General features: G+C 36.9%; 1 protein-coding gene across 7 annotated transcripts in view; it reads right to left on the reverse strand.

Annotated features, from left to right (window-relative positions):
* The window catches only part of FRMD3 (FERM domain containing 3), a 152640-nt gene that overhangs the window by 4160 nt on the left and 131077 nt on the right, over positions 1 to 17403 (reverse strand). For all 7 annotated transcript variants that reach the window (XM_085212513.1, XM_085212515.1, XM_085212511.1 and 4 more), the window contains one exon: positions 13758 to 13879. In XM_085212513.1, coding sequence (XP_085068639.1) covers positions 13758 to 13879 — 122 coding nt within the window. The remainder of the gene's footprint in view (positions 1 to 13757; positions 13880 to 17403) is intronic.

Below are 17403 nucleotides of genomic sequence, written 5' to 3' on the forward strand. Positions count from 1 at the left end.
AAGAAGCCTTTATTAGCATTACTAGTATGCTTGTTTCTTACAATCCAATTCCCTGCCCAAATTCTCTCCTCTTATGACTTGGTACCCTTCTCCCAGTTTAGTACTAACCATGGTAAATTGTCTATCTGTTCTGCAGCTACATGAACACTCACGTTACTCCTTTTTGCTGTCAACAGCAGAAGGGGAGGGAAAGATTCACTGTATCAAAATTATGAGCTTTGTTTTAGAAACCTACCTACCTTCTATTTGACCAGATGGCAAAAGTATATTCCTGCACCACAGAGTTGAAGGTAATACAGTATACTGTACACACTGTTACAAATTTTGCATTTCTTGAATGACAAGGTCTTAAAATCTACTTCTGTTTTCTTTTCTTTTCCTTCTCCTAACATAGCTACCATAGCTTGCACATTCAGGACAAGACATACCAGTGGCAATTTCAGTTTCATAACAACTGATGTCAAGCCACCCAACCATAGACCCACTCTGGTCTAGACACAGGCTCATGACCACACTTCTACTAGAGACTCAAATAGTCTTTGCAAATTTGTTGTTTTATTTGTGTTCTATGCTGCCTAAAGAAAGACCAATTGCAGAAAACCTGTCAATACAAAGCTAGTGTATCAAAATTTTGTAGAGGAAATTAAATAAACAGATGAATAACTTTTGAAATGTGGCTGGATCACTAGAAGTCTTAAAGCTTATTATAATGCATTCTGGTGGAAATATCCATCTAGTACATCTCTATAAATCAGAGTGCCTGAGTGTCACCATGGAATCTTCCATGTAACCAAGTGCAGCTCCATCAGCACTGTCTTTTGAATGGGCAAGTAAGGTTCATGGTTATCTCAGATTATAGACTTCCAAAAACTGGGTGAGTGATATGGTGTTAAAATCCGGTAACTTTAAAATGATACTTAACTTGATATCAGTTGGGGTGAAATGCCAATAAATGCAACATATAAAATATATAACATATTACAAATAAGTTGAAAAGACCTAAGAAATGGCAGAAGAAAAAAAAATAGAACACTTTAAACTGACTTACATTTTAAAGCACTCCCTGAATGAGCCAGCTTGCTCTTCACCTGACAGGTCAGTCTTCTGGATTCCTTTCTTAATTCTAGCTTTGTGTCTCATGTTATATTCATCAGAGAATACCTCTTCGCTGTAGGACTCTATCCTCAGTAAGCATCCCTCCTTCAGTAAAGCATGTTAGATGTTAAAATCCATTTCCCCTTCTAAGTCTTCCAACTGGCCCAGACAAATCTCTTCTCCTATAATCTATTATTTTTCCTGCTCTCTAGGAAATAAGCTTGTCACTCCTCCAGGTGAGGCCTCACAGTCAATCTAATAGTTACCCTCAGCCAGAAAGACTGTTTCTGCTCTGTCTCATTTGATCTCTGATAGAGCCAATTTGTAAAGCTAACCTACAAAAATAACTGTTTTTCTTCCTAAATTAGTTGTCTGATGTTTTTCTTCCTGAAATGGCTTATTAGATATTGTCAGGAGTGCAGCACATTACCAGCACTGTAGAGAGAATAGGAATGCATCTTCCACCAACTGCTTGCCAATAGATTTTGCAGAGCTGAAATGAAAACTTGTCCTCAATAATGAAAACAAACAGAATGAAGATGCCTCCTTATTAGCTTAATTTGACAGCTATTAATTCCTTCTCTCAACTGCTCTGTCCTCTCCTATTATATTTATTAGAGAAAGTCATCGTATTTCAAATGAAAAATGTTCTGTGCTGGAACTTATTATCTTTGTATTAACAAATGCACTCGCTACAGTCATCACCAACTGAATGACACTAGATGCAACAAAATACAGACATTATGAGGTGAGAAGAAAGAGATTTAGGGTAACCTTTCTCCTAAGCATCCCATAACTGCAAGTAGCACCGGATCATCAAATCCTTTGCATCTATTCTGGAGGTGCATGCCAATTTTTTAAAACACTAAAATACTAAACATTTACATATATATTGAATATAAAAGTACAACAATTTTCTTTTCAAAAATGCTTTCCACTTTCTCTTAATGGAATAAAAGGTAAGTTGAGCCACATAGGCATCTCAGTATGGATTAAAGATACTAAATTTAACCTCCCAAATTTGTGAATCCTGGCAATAAGCCACTCTATACCTGCTTAGATATATTACTGACCCTTCAAGGTCAATAATATATCTATCCATCATGTTTCTCATCATACAAAGGACAGCTGCAACTACTCCAAAGAAAGGCGACCTCAATTTACAGTTTAGAGCCTTTTCTCCTTCACCAGAGTAAATTCTAGTATGCATAACACACATAGTGAACATAAACAAGGAAGATCAGATTAACTTTCATTAATATTGTTTTTTTTTTCCTCATGCAGCTGGCAAATGTTCTTTGACTCTGTTGTTACATTTTCAAATCAGTAATGTTCGAGGTTGTATTGAAATTGAATGTGCCACAATTTCAAAGTGTACATCAGCTTTATAGTCCATTATTTAGTTTGAGCTGGTAACTTCAAAGCAACACAATCAAAAGATGGCACACATGAGACCCAAACAACTACTTCTGCTATCCCTTCCCACCCTATGCTCTTTTCCTAATATGGCAGTTTAAAAAAAAAAAAAAAAATCTTATTATATAGTATCAAAGCAGAAGGATCTTCAACTATTTTACAACATACGTTGTTAAGTCACATCAAAGCAAAGCAATTGCATTTTATGCCAGTTTGATACAAATGTAAATAAATATTTTAACATAAGTATTTGAAAATTTTGAGCATTAGCTGACCCTATTGCAAACTCATTTGATACATATATATAAAAAGATATATAAAGCTGATTTTTTTTTTAATAAATTATAATACTATAAAATTTCTGAAGGATTGAGGGAAAAAATAACTATTAGCCATGGTCAGACTAAGGCCATAGCAAAGTTTCAGTCATGTTACAGTATACAGATATGTATGTTGAGCCACTCCAATTGACATCTGTCGAATGACAGATGTATAAATGGCACGTATTGCTCACAATGCTGAGATTTCTTGTGCAGGCACAAGAACAACATGTTAATGCATCGACATTGAAAAGTGGTACAGACCACAAGAAATATACTAGTGACACAAGTTAAGAAAAGAGTAAGTTTGGATTTTGAAAAGTCTACTATCTCTTTTAGAACAGTTAACATTTATCTTATATTCAGATTTGAAGAAATGTTACAAGTATAAAATTACATTTGAGAGCACTTTGTTCCTCTCTTTCTTTCTTTCTTTCTTTTTTTTTTTAAAAAACAATCAATTTATATTCCATAGATCAAAATCTTACAGTACATAATACTGGCATATTAAGTAAATATGTTTCCAGTTTTATTCCTTATATAAATCTACAGCAAAGCTTTGCTATGCTTTTCTGGCAACTGGACAAACCTAACAGAGCCAGAGAAATCTCATTATCCAAGCCAAAACTCAGTACCTTCCTTTCACTAAATATTGGGATTCCTCTGAAACTCTTATTTGTTACTGCAGATAGGAACATGAACAGCTGAATAAAACACAAGTTCACAGCGGTCATATGCTGTGAACATGAATATGGAAGTAGTCTGACATAAATGTTGCCAGATGCTAGTTTCTCTAAAGGAGCCAAAAACAGCAGCTGAGGTTTCATAGGATGAAGGGCAGCTCCACCTCCACCATTCCTAAGAAGCTGCAATTGCTGAAAAGACAACATTCCAGAAAAAAAGTGTAAGCTCTCACTAAAAAAATCAGTTTGCACTTTATCTTGTGGCTAGATATACTGCACACAGCTTTACTGATCAGACAGGCAAACACAATTACATATCTGTAAAAGAACTAGAATTTGTGTAGAGGAGAAGGTAATGGACATTAAAATTTCCTTGTTTTAAGTAGAGAAGGGAAAAATTAGATATTGTCCAGAAAGAGGACAGCAAATGATCCCTCTGATTGAAATATTTAGCTTGTAAACAAGTACAGCCATCATGCTGCAACAGGTATGGATCCTTCCTATGTCCTTCATCATTTCCTCTGGAAATTCTGTGCATTCCTTCACTTACTTTAATTACAAACTTTATATGTACTATCCATAGAACTACTTGAAGGAGAGAGTAACTTTCATTTGAGCAAAGTTCATGGAGATCACAAAGGAATGGAAGGAAAGGGAAAAAATCTAAAATGACACTGAAGTCAAATATTTCTCTTCAGAGGATCTACATCAAAGTGGGATCTGCACCACAGCCAGATGCCCAGCCCTCAGAAGTAGGACGCTATATCCTACCCATTTCACATGCTCATATAAAACACTTAATCTGGCTTTGCAAGGAGAATAAATCACTGATAGTTTTAGACTTTTTAGGTAGTAACCGAGCTTTCCTGTTGGCAGTTCCAGTTCATTTTACTCTTACTGGAACTTCTAGAAGGGAGTAAAGCCCTGTCACAGCTGCCAGCTCATATCAGCTGCAAGTGCTGTGACTCCGCAGCATTGCAACCGTCTTTCCAGGCACGCACTGTATCCCAGAGTTCAGTTAATGCCACAGTATGTGCAGCTGCTAGCAGAGGCCATTCTGCTCTTCACATCCTGCAAAGCACACCCAGAGTGCAGAAATAAAAGCAAAGTAGGGCATGTAGTACAGCAAGATTTCTGGAGTATGCTGTCTCTATCCCATCTCTGCCCTCGAAGCCCACCTCAGCAGTGCTGATCCTTCTCAAAATTAGGATTAAACAGTGAAAAGGCTAAGTTGAGTACAAGGGAGGTAGAAATGTCTGCAATGGAAACAGGAGTGAAAAGGAAGATTTGTCTGTCAGCAGAGCATAGAAAGGGGAGGAGCTGGTGAAGGAACTGCCATCACTCACGGCCTAGCAAAAGGCAAGGAGAGCAAGGCTGCAAAGAACTGGAACAAATGTATAAGCTTAGCACCTGAGAAAAGAACATGTGGAACATTTCAGCAACCTCGCTGAGCCTAGGTGAGCACAAATCAGCATTTTTTCTGAAACATGACATGCAGAACGGGGCTCTCCTGAGGAACTATACCTCCCTCCATAAGTTTTGTACAAGCTGACCACAGTCCCTAGGTTTTATAAGCTGATATGCAGATTTTTTACCTATGTACATTAAAAGGAATAACATCCTAGAAATTGTACCACAAGATCAAGGTTTATAAGAATTGCCAGAGCCCCAGTACACAAATTATTAGACTATTGCCTAGTACAAGATGGCTTGCATGCATTAGAAGACAGACTAAGAAATAAGAATACAAAATTTATGCAAAGAATGCTAATTTTTCTATTTCACTAATGATTTTTGAAACAAGGGTTCAGTGCTACTCTCACAGATACTACTGCTTTCCCTGAGTGGTCATCATGGAAAGGCAGCCAGGAGCTGCTGCCCATCAGAGAGAAGTCACTGAAAGAAGCAGGCTCTCCCATACCTGTTATGCTTACTGTCTTTTAGTTTTCAAATGTTACAAGCATGACAATACTCTGGTCTTTGCCAGGACATCCTTACTTGAATGTCCTGTAAACACCTATTTCTGAAATGAAGTTTCATTATCAATTCATGATAAAGGTGCATGAGAACCTGAAACCTGTCTATCCACATATGCAAAAGCATAAGTATTGTAGAAAGCATGGAAAAACAAATTTTGAAGCGTCATATTTCATCAACAAAACAGAGGCATACAGACCAATGAACGGACCAATCTGTCTTTTGCAAAAAAGAAAATAATTATGGTATAAAAGCAAATAAAAAGCTTAGTTTTGACTGCTATCCAGAACAACACTTTTTGTTCTTTGAGTCACATTCTTTTCTGTATAATGAAAAAGAGATCTGAAACAGGCTTCTTTTTTCTTTTTGATATTAATATTCAGGATATTATAATATTCATTACTGAGAAAAGCAGTAACAATGAAGTTATGATCTGGCAAATCAGTCACCCAGTTGCAGTTAAACCAAAATGTATCCACTGCTTCATTCAGCTAACATTCAAGATAAAGTATCAGCTTATCTTCAAATTTAAGAACTATCTCGTTTTGCCAGAAAACATCAAATTTTAAAAGTATTTCTCCCTTGAATCAAAAAAAATCTACTAGAGTATAATTCCAGTCCATTATTTCAGTAAAACATTACAACAAATCTCATTTAAGTTTTTCTTTTTTTTCCCTCATTCTTTCTTCCTTTGTAACTCTTCTCTTGTCAGTAATTCACCCTTATTCTCTGACGTATTCAATGTAATTTTTCATCATGCACAATTTCTTACCAGTAGATCACTAATAGCACAACCAACTATGAAGGAGGGGGGAAAAAAAAAATTATGAGTAAAATAAATTTTAAAAATTAAATTTACCAGCCCTTCTGGCTGTGATCTTGGAGCCATGCCGCAGTAATCGAATGCACACTTCCTTGTTACAGTGGTTAACCATCCGCAAATGAATGCTTCTCTTGGTTTGGATTTTTACAAGGCATTTCACCATTTTGGCTATGATTCTCTCTTCTCAAAGTCTTGTAGAAACTCTACTCATACTGCCTTCAACCTTTCATTGAACTTCCTCTGTGTTTCAAAAGACCAATGCAAGTCCCTCTCAATGAATCAAATGACAAGCTTCTAACATGGCCAACAAAAATATCCCAGCAGGGAACAGGACGAGGGGTTATTTTTAAACACTTCTAAATACCTTGTAACGTACAATACAAACCTCCACAGTGTCCATCTCAGTTAGCAGTTGCTAGTGTAACAGCTGAATCACACAAGTATAAAAATATCCAAGGTATCAAAACATATTGCAAAGAAACAAAGGGACCGCATTCAGGGTCTGTTTTTCGTAGAACAAAATGACACTGCAGCCATTATTTTTTTCTAAAAGCTTTAATTTGGCAGCTGATGTCATTTCCCCACTACTGCCTGGAAAGTACTTGCAGAAAATGTGTAGTTACAAAGGGGAAAAAAAACCATGCTGTGCTTACAGGCCTTAGTTTTAGGGGAACTGATGTGATGAAAACAAGCCTAGCATCAAAGCTGACCTGTGAATAAACAAAAAGAGAAAAATCCTAAACTTAGGGAAAACATTATTCTGCATATGTGCTCCAGTTGTCCAGTTGTGGGCAACTATTGAACTCTTCACATTCACCAGCTATATGCAGTGCTTCAGAAGGCTGGCCATTTCTCTGTGCAGCAGGGTTCCTAAAAAAGGCATGACACATAGATAATCACTGCTGACCATTCGCTCGAGCTGGAAGCTGGAATGCAACCACACACACAGCATCACACTGTGCTAGTGGGAGAGGGGCTCTGACTGGACTCATCAAAGCCACAGAGAGAAGTGTGTGACAGGACATAGTTTCTCACTTTTTAGAATACCTGTCTCTAATATTTATGACATGTGCTGCCCGAGTCTGTGATCTGTCATTCCTGTTCTCTCTGCACTATAAAATTAATGACATGCTTGCAAATATGCGGGAAAGAAGGTGGGAAAGGGAAACAGTCCTGCAAATCTGTGTTTTACACCAAGCAATTTCTCTCATTAAAGATATCTACTTAATTGGAGATTTCTGGAAAGTATCTTGGCAGTAACTCCCTCTCCCTGCCTCCAAGGCCCATACCATCTCAATATGCAGCAGATCTCGTTTTCACTCCTTCCTCCTGCAGGGCAAACACTCAAATGCAAGTGAAAGCCTGAGGAGGCGAATGGCACTTGGACAACCAAAACACATTCATGTAGATGAATACAAATATTTCATTTATAGATTAAATGACTATGCTCACGCAAAGCAGAAGAAACAGAGACTTCAAGTCACTGCTAAAAGACAAACAAGGGAGATTTACAATGAAATCTTGTAGATAAATCTGCAACTCTTTGTCTTTACTATTAATTCTGGGCAAGTAAGGAAAAAACTGTCTCAAGAGAAGAAAGACTTTACATGACCTCATAGCAGCAGTGAATCCTGCATAGTGATTGGAAGACAGTTTCCAGCAAATATTTTCCAGATGAAGACACTATTTCTCTCATTCAGGGCTGCCTGAGACTTTTTTTCTGATTTCGTTTTTGCAGAAGGTAGCCAAGAAGGTAACAACACCATTCTTAGTAACTAATTGATTTTGCAGCTCTTTGCACTCTCCCGCTTCCTTAATTGCTATTCTAGATAGCAACACAGCTGAAACACTAATCACTGGCAGAAACTATGTTAGAGAGACCCTTAGCATTCATGCAGAGCATGAGAGAAGGCAGATGGTTTTGAATCTCCTCTTAAAATTACAACCTGTGGTTTAAAAAAATCAAAACAATCTCTCCCCCAAAGAAAACAAGAACTAAGAAGACACTCCTCCAAGCTACTGTCCTCCCACCAGTGAAAAAAAAGAGCAGGAAACTTTTATTTAAGCACATCAATTTTAACATATGTTGAACTGAAGTATGATAATGGGGAAGAGCGATTTATTTTTAACAGAAGTAGCGATCTTATTTTGTAGATACATCTTACAGTAAGCACCTTAAAATCTGCAAATTTATAAATAAGTTACAAAAGAAAAATAGCAGAGCTAATTATCTGTTGTACTAGGCATTGTCGGCTTGAAACAAAAGTTTCGCTTGTGAAAAAACTGTTTTTGGACCTGTAAGGGCTAAACTACATGGCCAGAGAACTGTAAATCCAAGTTAGTTTGTTCACCATAGACATAATGATGAATGTGCTCATCCCCTGCTGTACAGGCATAAAGTGTGAACAGATAGCTAAAATTATTTTTATTCTACTAGCGTATTTTTAATTTTTTTAATATTTATGGGGACTATTGCATTAGGGACTATTTTTTCGTGTGCTGTGGTACACAGAATTAACACACCCAGACAACCATGCATACACAGCTGGTGTGTGCTCATTCCCATACATATTTATCAGATGCAACAAAAACTCCATTTTTTAAAAATAAGGTATTTTTGATATCAGATAATTGCCACCAATTCAGTATCTCTTGTACCCCAGTGATACAACAATAACTTCAGTAAAAACATGTAGTAGTTGCACGTTTTAAAGTAGAAGTAAATATGAGTAACATGTTCCCTTTTGACAGACAGCTACTAGTACAGAATAAAGGAAAGGATAAGGGCTATTCACACACAGCACAGATGCCCACTGACATACAATTTTTATATGAAAATAGAATCTTTTAAAAAATCACCCAGCTCAGTGAGCATATCTAAAAAAGTGTGGAAACATCTGGGGAAGAAAATACTAAGGAGTGTGGATTTTAAATAGAAGGAATTTAGAATGAGTCTCTCCCATCAGCTGCCTTTTTTCAGAAACACAGTACAAGGTACACCAACTAGCAGGATGACATTACTTCACTTTGATTGCTTCCATAGCAAAAGTCAATATCATCAAGAAAACAATTTACGTATGAAACCTGAGCACATACATATCAAATGGCCTAGAAGCTTTCATCAGTTAGCAAAACCACATATCTGAGAGATAGACATATTAAATTTAATAGAGATATTAATTAATTTATTTTTTTACTCAGATAGGCAAGTCTTGCTTGCAGCTGATGCTAGGAAATTTGAAGAAAACAACCACCCCCTGCAAAATAATTGCCATGTCATCAGGATAGGAACTAATCTGGATTACCAAATCAGACAGTGAAAGAAGGCATCCACACAACTGCTACAGCAATTAGGAAAAGAAATCCAACATGTTCAACTGCACTGTTGTGAAAAAAATTTCTACAGCGAAAGGACTATAGGAAGGATCTAATAAGAATATTCAGAAAGGCTGAATTTGGCTATCTATGACAAAGATAAATTCCAAAACACACTTCTAAATACTACAAAACCTGCATAATGAACTGACTTTAGAAGAAGGTCTTCAAAATTTAAAAGGTAGAAATGACCTCTATAGGCCTATCTGATTGTCATTCACATAAAATTTGGTTCCACGTGACATGCTTCTATGCAGGACAGTGATTCTGATTTATCATGCTCCCTCTTTCCTCCTTCTGAGTCAGATAGGAGTTTAGCACTCCAGGAGTAATGGAAAAAGATGAAGAATTTTAAGCAGTACCCACAAAAAAAAAAAAAAAAAAAAAAAAAAAAAAAAAAAACACACAGAATAGACCTCCAAAACCTAAGTCATGAGAACTTCAGATTAGTTTTCTGAAGACAGACATACCAAACTGGAGAAGGGAAGGACGTGCTGCAAGAGTCACACAGACGAACAGAAAAACTAATGGAAAATGTTCAGGATATATCCAGGTACACACGCACACAGAAAAGAAAAAAAAAGAAAAGAAAAGAAAAGAAAGAAAAAGAAAAGAAATATTACTATTCTTTCTGTAGAGAGTTCATTATTTTACAATGACTAACCAAAAAAAAAAAAAAAAACCAGAAAGAAAAGAAAGTAAATTATGAAAACATTCATCTGTAGGAATCCCATTTTGCTTTATTTTCTCTCCCAAATCTGAAGAAATCTTGAGAAAATCATGACTTAAAAGTGTTGCTTGTGATGCATAATTAAGAAAATGGATTAGCTGTCATTTATTTCAGCAGCAAGTCTAGCCTGCAAACTACCACCAACATACTTTTTTAAACAAATCCCTGTATTTTTGGGGGGATGTCAGTGAAAACAGTTTCATTGACTTGCAAATTACAAACTTCCAGTTAGTTCCCAGTAATGTAAAAATGAGGTAATAAAATTGACATGGGCAGAAGTCTTCTGTTTGTGCATGAAATGTATCATCCTTATTCTTGTAGCTCTTCTTAGACCTACTAGCTAAGATACCCCAATTTGGACGAGCTTGTCATCTGACAGTGACTGTAACTTCAGTGAGACATCAGCTCCCAGCTCCTGAATCCTACCTCTGAAACATTCTGACATTTGAGTGCCAGTTTCTCTCACAGAAGCCAAATGCCACTTATAACATGACTACCAGCTGCTTACATCTAGAAGGCAGATACTCTGAGCTTTCACCAGTTTTCCATTGGCACACTTGCTGTCTAAGTTGATAAAAGAAGTACTGACTGGTGGTCAATCTATCAGGTTACTCACCTAAATAACTATACTTTTAAAGAGCAAAAAAATACTTTTAAGTAGGAACACCAGTCCAAATCTGGAGGTAAAATTTGTAATTGGACACCTGTACACAGCCCTTAAGGGCTGGGTGAAGATTTAGATCTTGAGGAATGAGGTAACAACAGGAAAACTCACTTTTGCTGTCATTCTAACAAATTTCTGTTTTCAAATCCCCTCATCTAAATGTCAACTGCTAAAATAAATACTAAACTGTTATCACAGACATCCATTATTTTAATTCCCGTGAACAGTAGTCATTTATGATCATGATTATTTAGCATACATTTTCTTACCTGAAGATAAAATTTCACATGGGAGAATGGCTGTAGTTGGTTTTTTTTTTTTCATATTTGGTTGCAATATGAATTTTTACATTTGAAAAGATTATGCTAAGGTTGTTTAAAATCCCCTACAGACTGCTAGCACAATCTCTGATTGCTTTGTTCCCTAGCAACATGAGTAATTGACAAAAAATTTTCCCTCTCACCTGGCAGTTTCTGATAGCTCAGTTTTGAACCTTTCCAGCAGCTTTAGGAAGAAAAGGTGCTTTCTCAAGCCAGCAATTAAAAAGGATAACACCACGATCACCATTTTTTCTGGCCATGTATTTTGCTTGCAATATCCAAAGCTGATATGAAATTAAGAATAAGCCAAGTTTTGCTCAGTTAGAAGAGAAAAATTGTATTGTCTCGAGTCTGTCCAAGACATGAACTGCCAGCAGCACTGTGGCCAGCCTTCCTGATGAGTTGCCTGCCTCTGCCTACACAGCGTTAGTGCAGCATCACATGAAAGTCTTGACCATCAGCAGCTTGAATGCAGGTTTAGCATCAGACCTTGCAGAGGTACGAGTGTGGGTCCTGGAGGCTGCATAAGCCAGCCTACACAGCCTGGAGACAGCTGACCTGCCCTATAGCCAGCTCTGGTACGGCTACACTGTGCTCAGCAGCATCTACAGGCACTTTGGAAAAGAGATTGTCAGATTGTCCGCCCCCACCTAAGGCCTCAACATCCAAAGAGTTGTCAAGGTTGTTCAACATGTGTTATGCATTAAAAACAGTTTGCCACTGCAGTTATGTCAGCCCCAGAGCTGGCTGCCCTTTCTCTCCCAGCCTACAAGATCCTGCTCCTGCCCTTGCCTTTGGCACAGCACCTTGCCTGGACCACTCTGATGAATTTCTTAAAGGTTGAGCCAGCAAGAAGTGGGACACTGAACTGTTATTATTAACATTTTAACTCCTTGTACTAGTTCACTTCAAGGTGATTAGTGTTGGTGAAAGGGAGATGGTGGAACACACAGCAAAAAGATGCACACAGGCATGGCATGTGGGAAGGTGAGAGGAGAGCTGGTATATATGTCCGAGCTGTAATATCAGCTTAGACTGCAATTTGATATGCCCCAAGTCCTCTGCAGGAATATACTGTACAAGAGCTGAGTACCATTATTTGGCAGTTAGTGGTATTAGACTATGCATATTATATTCTACAGGAAACCCATGAACAAATATTTCTTTTGAACTGTAATAATAACAACAATTTCCTCACCTAAAAGGAAACATGACTGTCTAGCATATGTAACATATGTATTTGAAGCATATCTGCACTCTCTAGTGAGCATATAGTAAACGTAGTCAGCAGTTTCCAAAAATGGATTTCATTGCTTAGAGTTGTAAGTAAAGCAGCAAGCTGCTGTAACTCTGCAGTAGTGGGAACTGGAGAGCAGGAAGGAACACGGTAGTTGATTCTTGGCTGCCAGAAAGTGAATTCCTGTAAGAAACAGGTATTTCACAGCAGAGGTAAATAAGTAATTGATAAAATTAGCTACCTGCCACACAGCTATTACTACTAATTATTATAATCTACGTACACAGACAATTAAGTCATGCTATTCATACAACATTCTGTGCTAAACTCCAAACAATGAAAAAAACAGGATTTCACATGACACCTATATAATGACATTCAAAACATACTCCAAGAAAATGAATACAGTTACAAAAGATCAGCTGTGCTCTGTTTCCTGTTAATTAAGTACAACAAATTAGCGATAAAGGTTGCATTTCCCAGCTTCTGATTCTATTAGCTTGCTATCTCTCAAGTAAGAAACATTTTTGTTTAGTTGGCTACCTTTTTATTATAAACAATGCAATTATCCTCATTTAAACTGACCAAGATGTTCACATCATTATTTGTAAGGACTGCATCTCAGAAAGATAGGAATTTAATGCAATTATTAAAATATCAAGGACTGAACAAACACGTGAAAAGCCTTGTTCTACAAAATCCACTTAAACCAGTGTTCAAATAACACCTGCTTTTGTTCACAGAATTGGAGAATTTTTTCCTAGTATTAGAACAGAAATAAACTAAAATACCTAGAAATATACTGCAGATATTGTTTAGTAAAGGAGTACTACCCCAAAATTATTTACCTTCTTCTGTTTCACAATTCTAAGAAAAAAAAATGATAAATAGAACATTTAATGGCAGTAACTTTCCTCAGAAAGTATTCTGCATGAGGCTTGTGCACAGTTCTTTGTGCTAGTGATCATTCTTCAGTGTGATATACAGAGCCTTAATGGTGTATTCCTAATAGAAATCATTAAAATTTTTCCTAAGTCAGTAACAAACCAAGATGTTTCTCTGTGTATTTTCTAATAAATATTGGTAATGTTTGCCAGGAATCAGAAAACAGTCTCACCTTCATCTAAAGGAACTTCTTCCTCCTCACATGGAGAAGGAGTAAGTGGCTGCAAAGGTTCCATATTAATTATGAGTTGCTTGTTCAGGGAGGGAGAGCTGCGATTCTGCGTAATGCTGGTTCTAAAAGAACAGGGAAAATAGGGTCAGTTTATTCACAAAAAAAAACAACTAGAGTCAAACAAATGTATGCAATTTTGCAAAAATTATGGTAGGCCTTGAGATATCATAACAAGCTCTTCACAATGAACACAATGAACATGGGCTTTTGCCCATGTTATGTTGCACCCTTTGCAGACAAACTTTTCAACATCAGAAACATAAGAGATGTTTTTGAGCTCCGTGCAGCCTGTCACCTTCTGATCTCATGCACTATTGCAGCGTGTTGCTCCTCTCTGCACCACATGGCAGACATGAGTATTTGGCTTCAAGGAAGGCAGAGAAGATATAAATCATTTTGCATATATTGTTACTTTGCCTCTGGGACTGAGTGAAGGACTTGTTATGGCCTGAGCATTGCAAACTAAAGAATAAAGCAACAACTCCTTGCAGTTAATATATAAACAGATATTTCATTCTTAAGCACTGCAAATGCTTCCTCTAGACCATGTCTTCAGTTGCTCAGCTGGGTTTTCTTTCTTGTTTTACTTGCCACTAACAGATTTTCCTAATAGTGGATGTTGAACTTACTCAGGAAATTTTAAGGAATTTTGTTGATTTGCTTCACCACATGGCTTACTAGTCTAAAATAATGTCACTGAGAAAATAAAATGATCCTTCAGAATAAATTATATAGAGCCTACATGTTACAGGCCTGAACCAAGAGCTGAGCCATTACATTTTAAAATATTTATTTTTGACAGAAGCAAAGATGAAATTAAAGTGGATTCTCTTGAATCTTTGACTTCAAATGGTACATAGATTTGCATTTAGCATAGCCTAGTAATACTGTTCATGTTGTGTTCTCTCCATCCATCCTCAGCTTTCTCTAAATTAGGTTCTGACTCAAAACTGCAGGTGAGAGATAAGGAAGCAGACCCAAGAGCAGAGCTGAAGTTTCACAAGTACGTTTCAAGTTCAAGAAAGACAACTTACAATGACACACAGATAAACAAGCTCAGTAAAACACATATGGGAAATGAAGAGAAGGGACTGCACGTCACTGAGGATTTTGGTAAACTAAGGGCACAGACGTCCTGTTCTAAGTCACATTACATGTCACTAAATATTCTGTGTGGATAAGAAAGACTTCTTGTTCAATTACTATGATTCTCTTCTTATTAACATACACCCAAAGCAATATTTGTCCTCATTTGCATTAGAAAGAGCAGTCTCTAACAACTATTTAATTTAAATTTTCACTATCCAGAGAAGTTTTCCACTAACATGACTGTTAACTATAATCACTGCAACCCATGCACCTCTGCAACCTTTTTGTCTATCTACTTGATCTTTGTGCTTGTTGAAACAAGCTATGAAGCAATTCCTAAAATGGGAACTGTGCCTGCTAACACCTATGAAGCTCCTATTCAGTACTTATTAACAGAGATTCCTCCTTCAAGAATGCCCTGAAGGCAAATAATAATAATAATAATAATAATAATAATAATAATAATAATAATAATAATAATAAATTGAAATTAAATTGTTGAGTGTGTTTGTCAGAAAAAAATTGCCACTGCATTAATGCATTGTGACTACACATTCCAGCAGACTTTCAGTCTACAATTTTTAAATGTAATATCCAAATACAACATTCTACAGGAGCCACCTTAGATTTCTTTCTCTCTAGACATAAAGAGAGGGAGGGAGACATAAAGAGAGAATGAGGGACAACATAAAGGGAGAAAAAAAATTATAATTCTTTCTTTATAACTACAATTACACAATTTCTTCTGGCTGTTTTGCATCTAAAAAAAATGTCATTTTCAGGCCCAAAATCCAAACTTTTTTTTTTACTTTTTTTTTCTTTTCTTTCTTTTTTTTTTTTTTTTTTGAGCTGAAACTATTATAGTTTATGATTTTACCTCTCTATTAGAAGGTCAAGCTATATATCGTTCTTCCCCATTTCAAAACCTGCATCATAAAAAAACTTCACATCACTAGTCTTTTTCGTATTCAGTCTAAAAAGCTGAATTTGAAGGTACCATAATATTCTAAATGCAAGCAGTTGTAGGATGGTTAATCGTAAGAAAATACATGCTCGTATTTGTAGGTGTTAAGTCTGTGTGGCATTGCACTATAACTATTCCAAGTCTGATTTGTTTCTTTATTTACATGGAAAGTTTCAACAATGTACTCCTTATAACACTGAAAGCAAATAAAAATGTAAGATAAAAATAATTTTACTTTAAAATCTTTTTATCCTACAGAAAAAAAAGATCCTGCAGAAAGTAGGCAGCAAGATACTTCCTTATCTGAGTAACTATTTAATTTAAAATTCATTTTTATGCCCATGTATTCTGTCCCAAGGATGGACTTGTATTCTGACATTCTGCCTTCTGTGTTCCCAGATAACACTGTCTAGAACATCATTTACAGGTTTTTAAAATGTGATCTGCAAAAACATATATAAAACATATCTGCATGGGCTTAATATTTGTTGCATATTAGGGCTAGGCAGCATATTATATTTTTTGCAAATATATTTCTACACTTTAATAAAAACAGTCCACTTTTCTCTCAAGTGTACACGGAGTTTCAAATATAGTTTTAAAAGGCCTCCTTGCCACCCTGACAAAAAAAAAAAATCCACACAATCAAAATAAGGATATAGCTGCTGAATATTCAGAAAATTAAGCACAATTTTTAAGAAGTTTTTAAATAGCATTATAGTCTCTTTTCTCCTCTGACATATGATAAAGAATGACAAAATGTTCTTAAGCAGCACCAGGAGAGGTTTCGGAAGGGTCTCTTCACAGAAAGGTTTTGCCGAGCTCCTTTCCACCATCTACCAGTTCTCCTGATAATCTGGAGAGGTCCCAGAGGATTGGAGGCTTGCCAGCATGACTCTCATCTACAAGAAGGGCTGTAAGGAGGATCCAGGGAACTACGGGCCTGTCAGCCTGACTGTGGTACAAGGAAAAGTTATGGAGCAAATCATCTTGGGTGAGATTACATGGCATATATGTGGCATCCAGGGTATCAGGTCCATGAAAGGGTTCATAAAAGAAAGGTCCTGCTGACCAACTTCATTTCCTTCTACAACTCAGTGACCAACTGGTAGATGAGGGAAAGGCTGTTAATGTAGTCTACCCAGACTTTAGCAAAGCCTTTGACACGGTCTCTCTCAGTATTCTCCTGGGGAAACTGTCTGCCCATGGCCTGGACAGGCATACCATTGTTTGGGTAAGGAACTGGCTAGAGGACTGCGTCCAGCAGGTAGTAATTAATGGAATTTTTTTTTTAAGTCCACCTGGTGATCCATTACAAGTGGTGTCCCCCAGGGGTCAGTACTGGTACCCATCTTGTTTAATATCTTTATTGATGATCTGGACGAGGGCAGATCAGGTACCCTCAGTAAATCTGCAGGTGACACCAAGTTGGGAGGTAGTGTCAATGTGCCTGAGGGTAGGAAGGCCCTTCAGAGGGATATGGACAGGCTGGATAGCTAGGCTGAGGCCAGTGGAATGAAGTTCAACAAGGTC

This window comes from Meleagris gallopavo, chromosome Z (genome assembly GCF_905368555.1).
Source record: "Meleagris gallopavo chromosome Z, MGAL_WU_HG_1.1, whole genome shotgun sequence".
Lineage (NCBI taxonomy): Eukaryota > Metazoa > Chordata > Aves > Galliformes > Phasianidae > Meleagris > Meleagris gallopavo.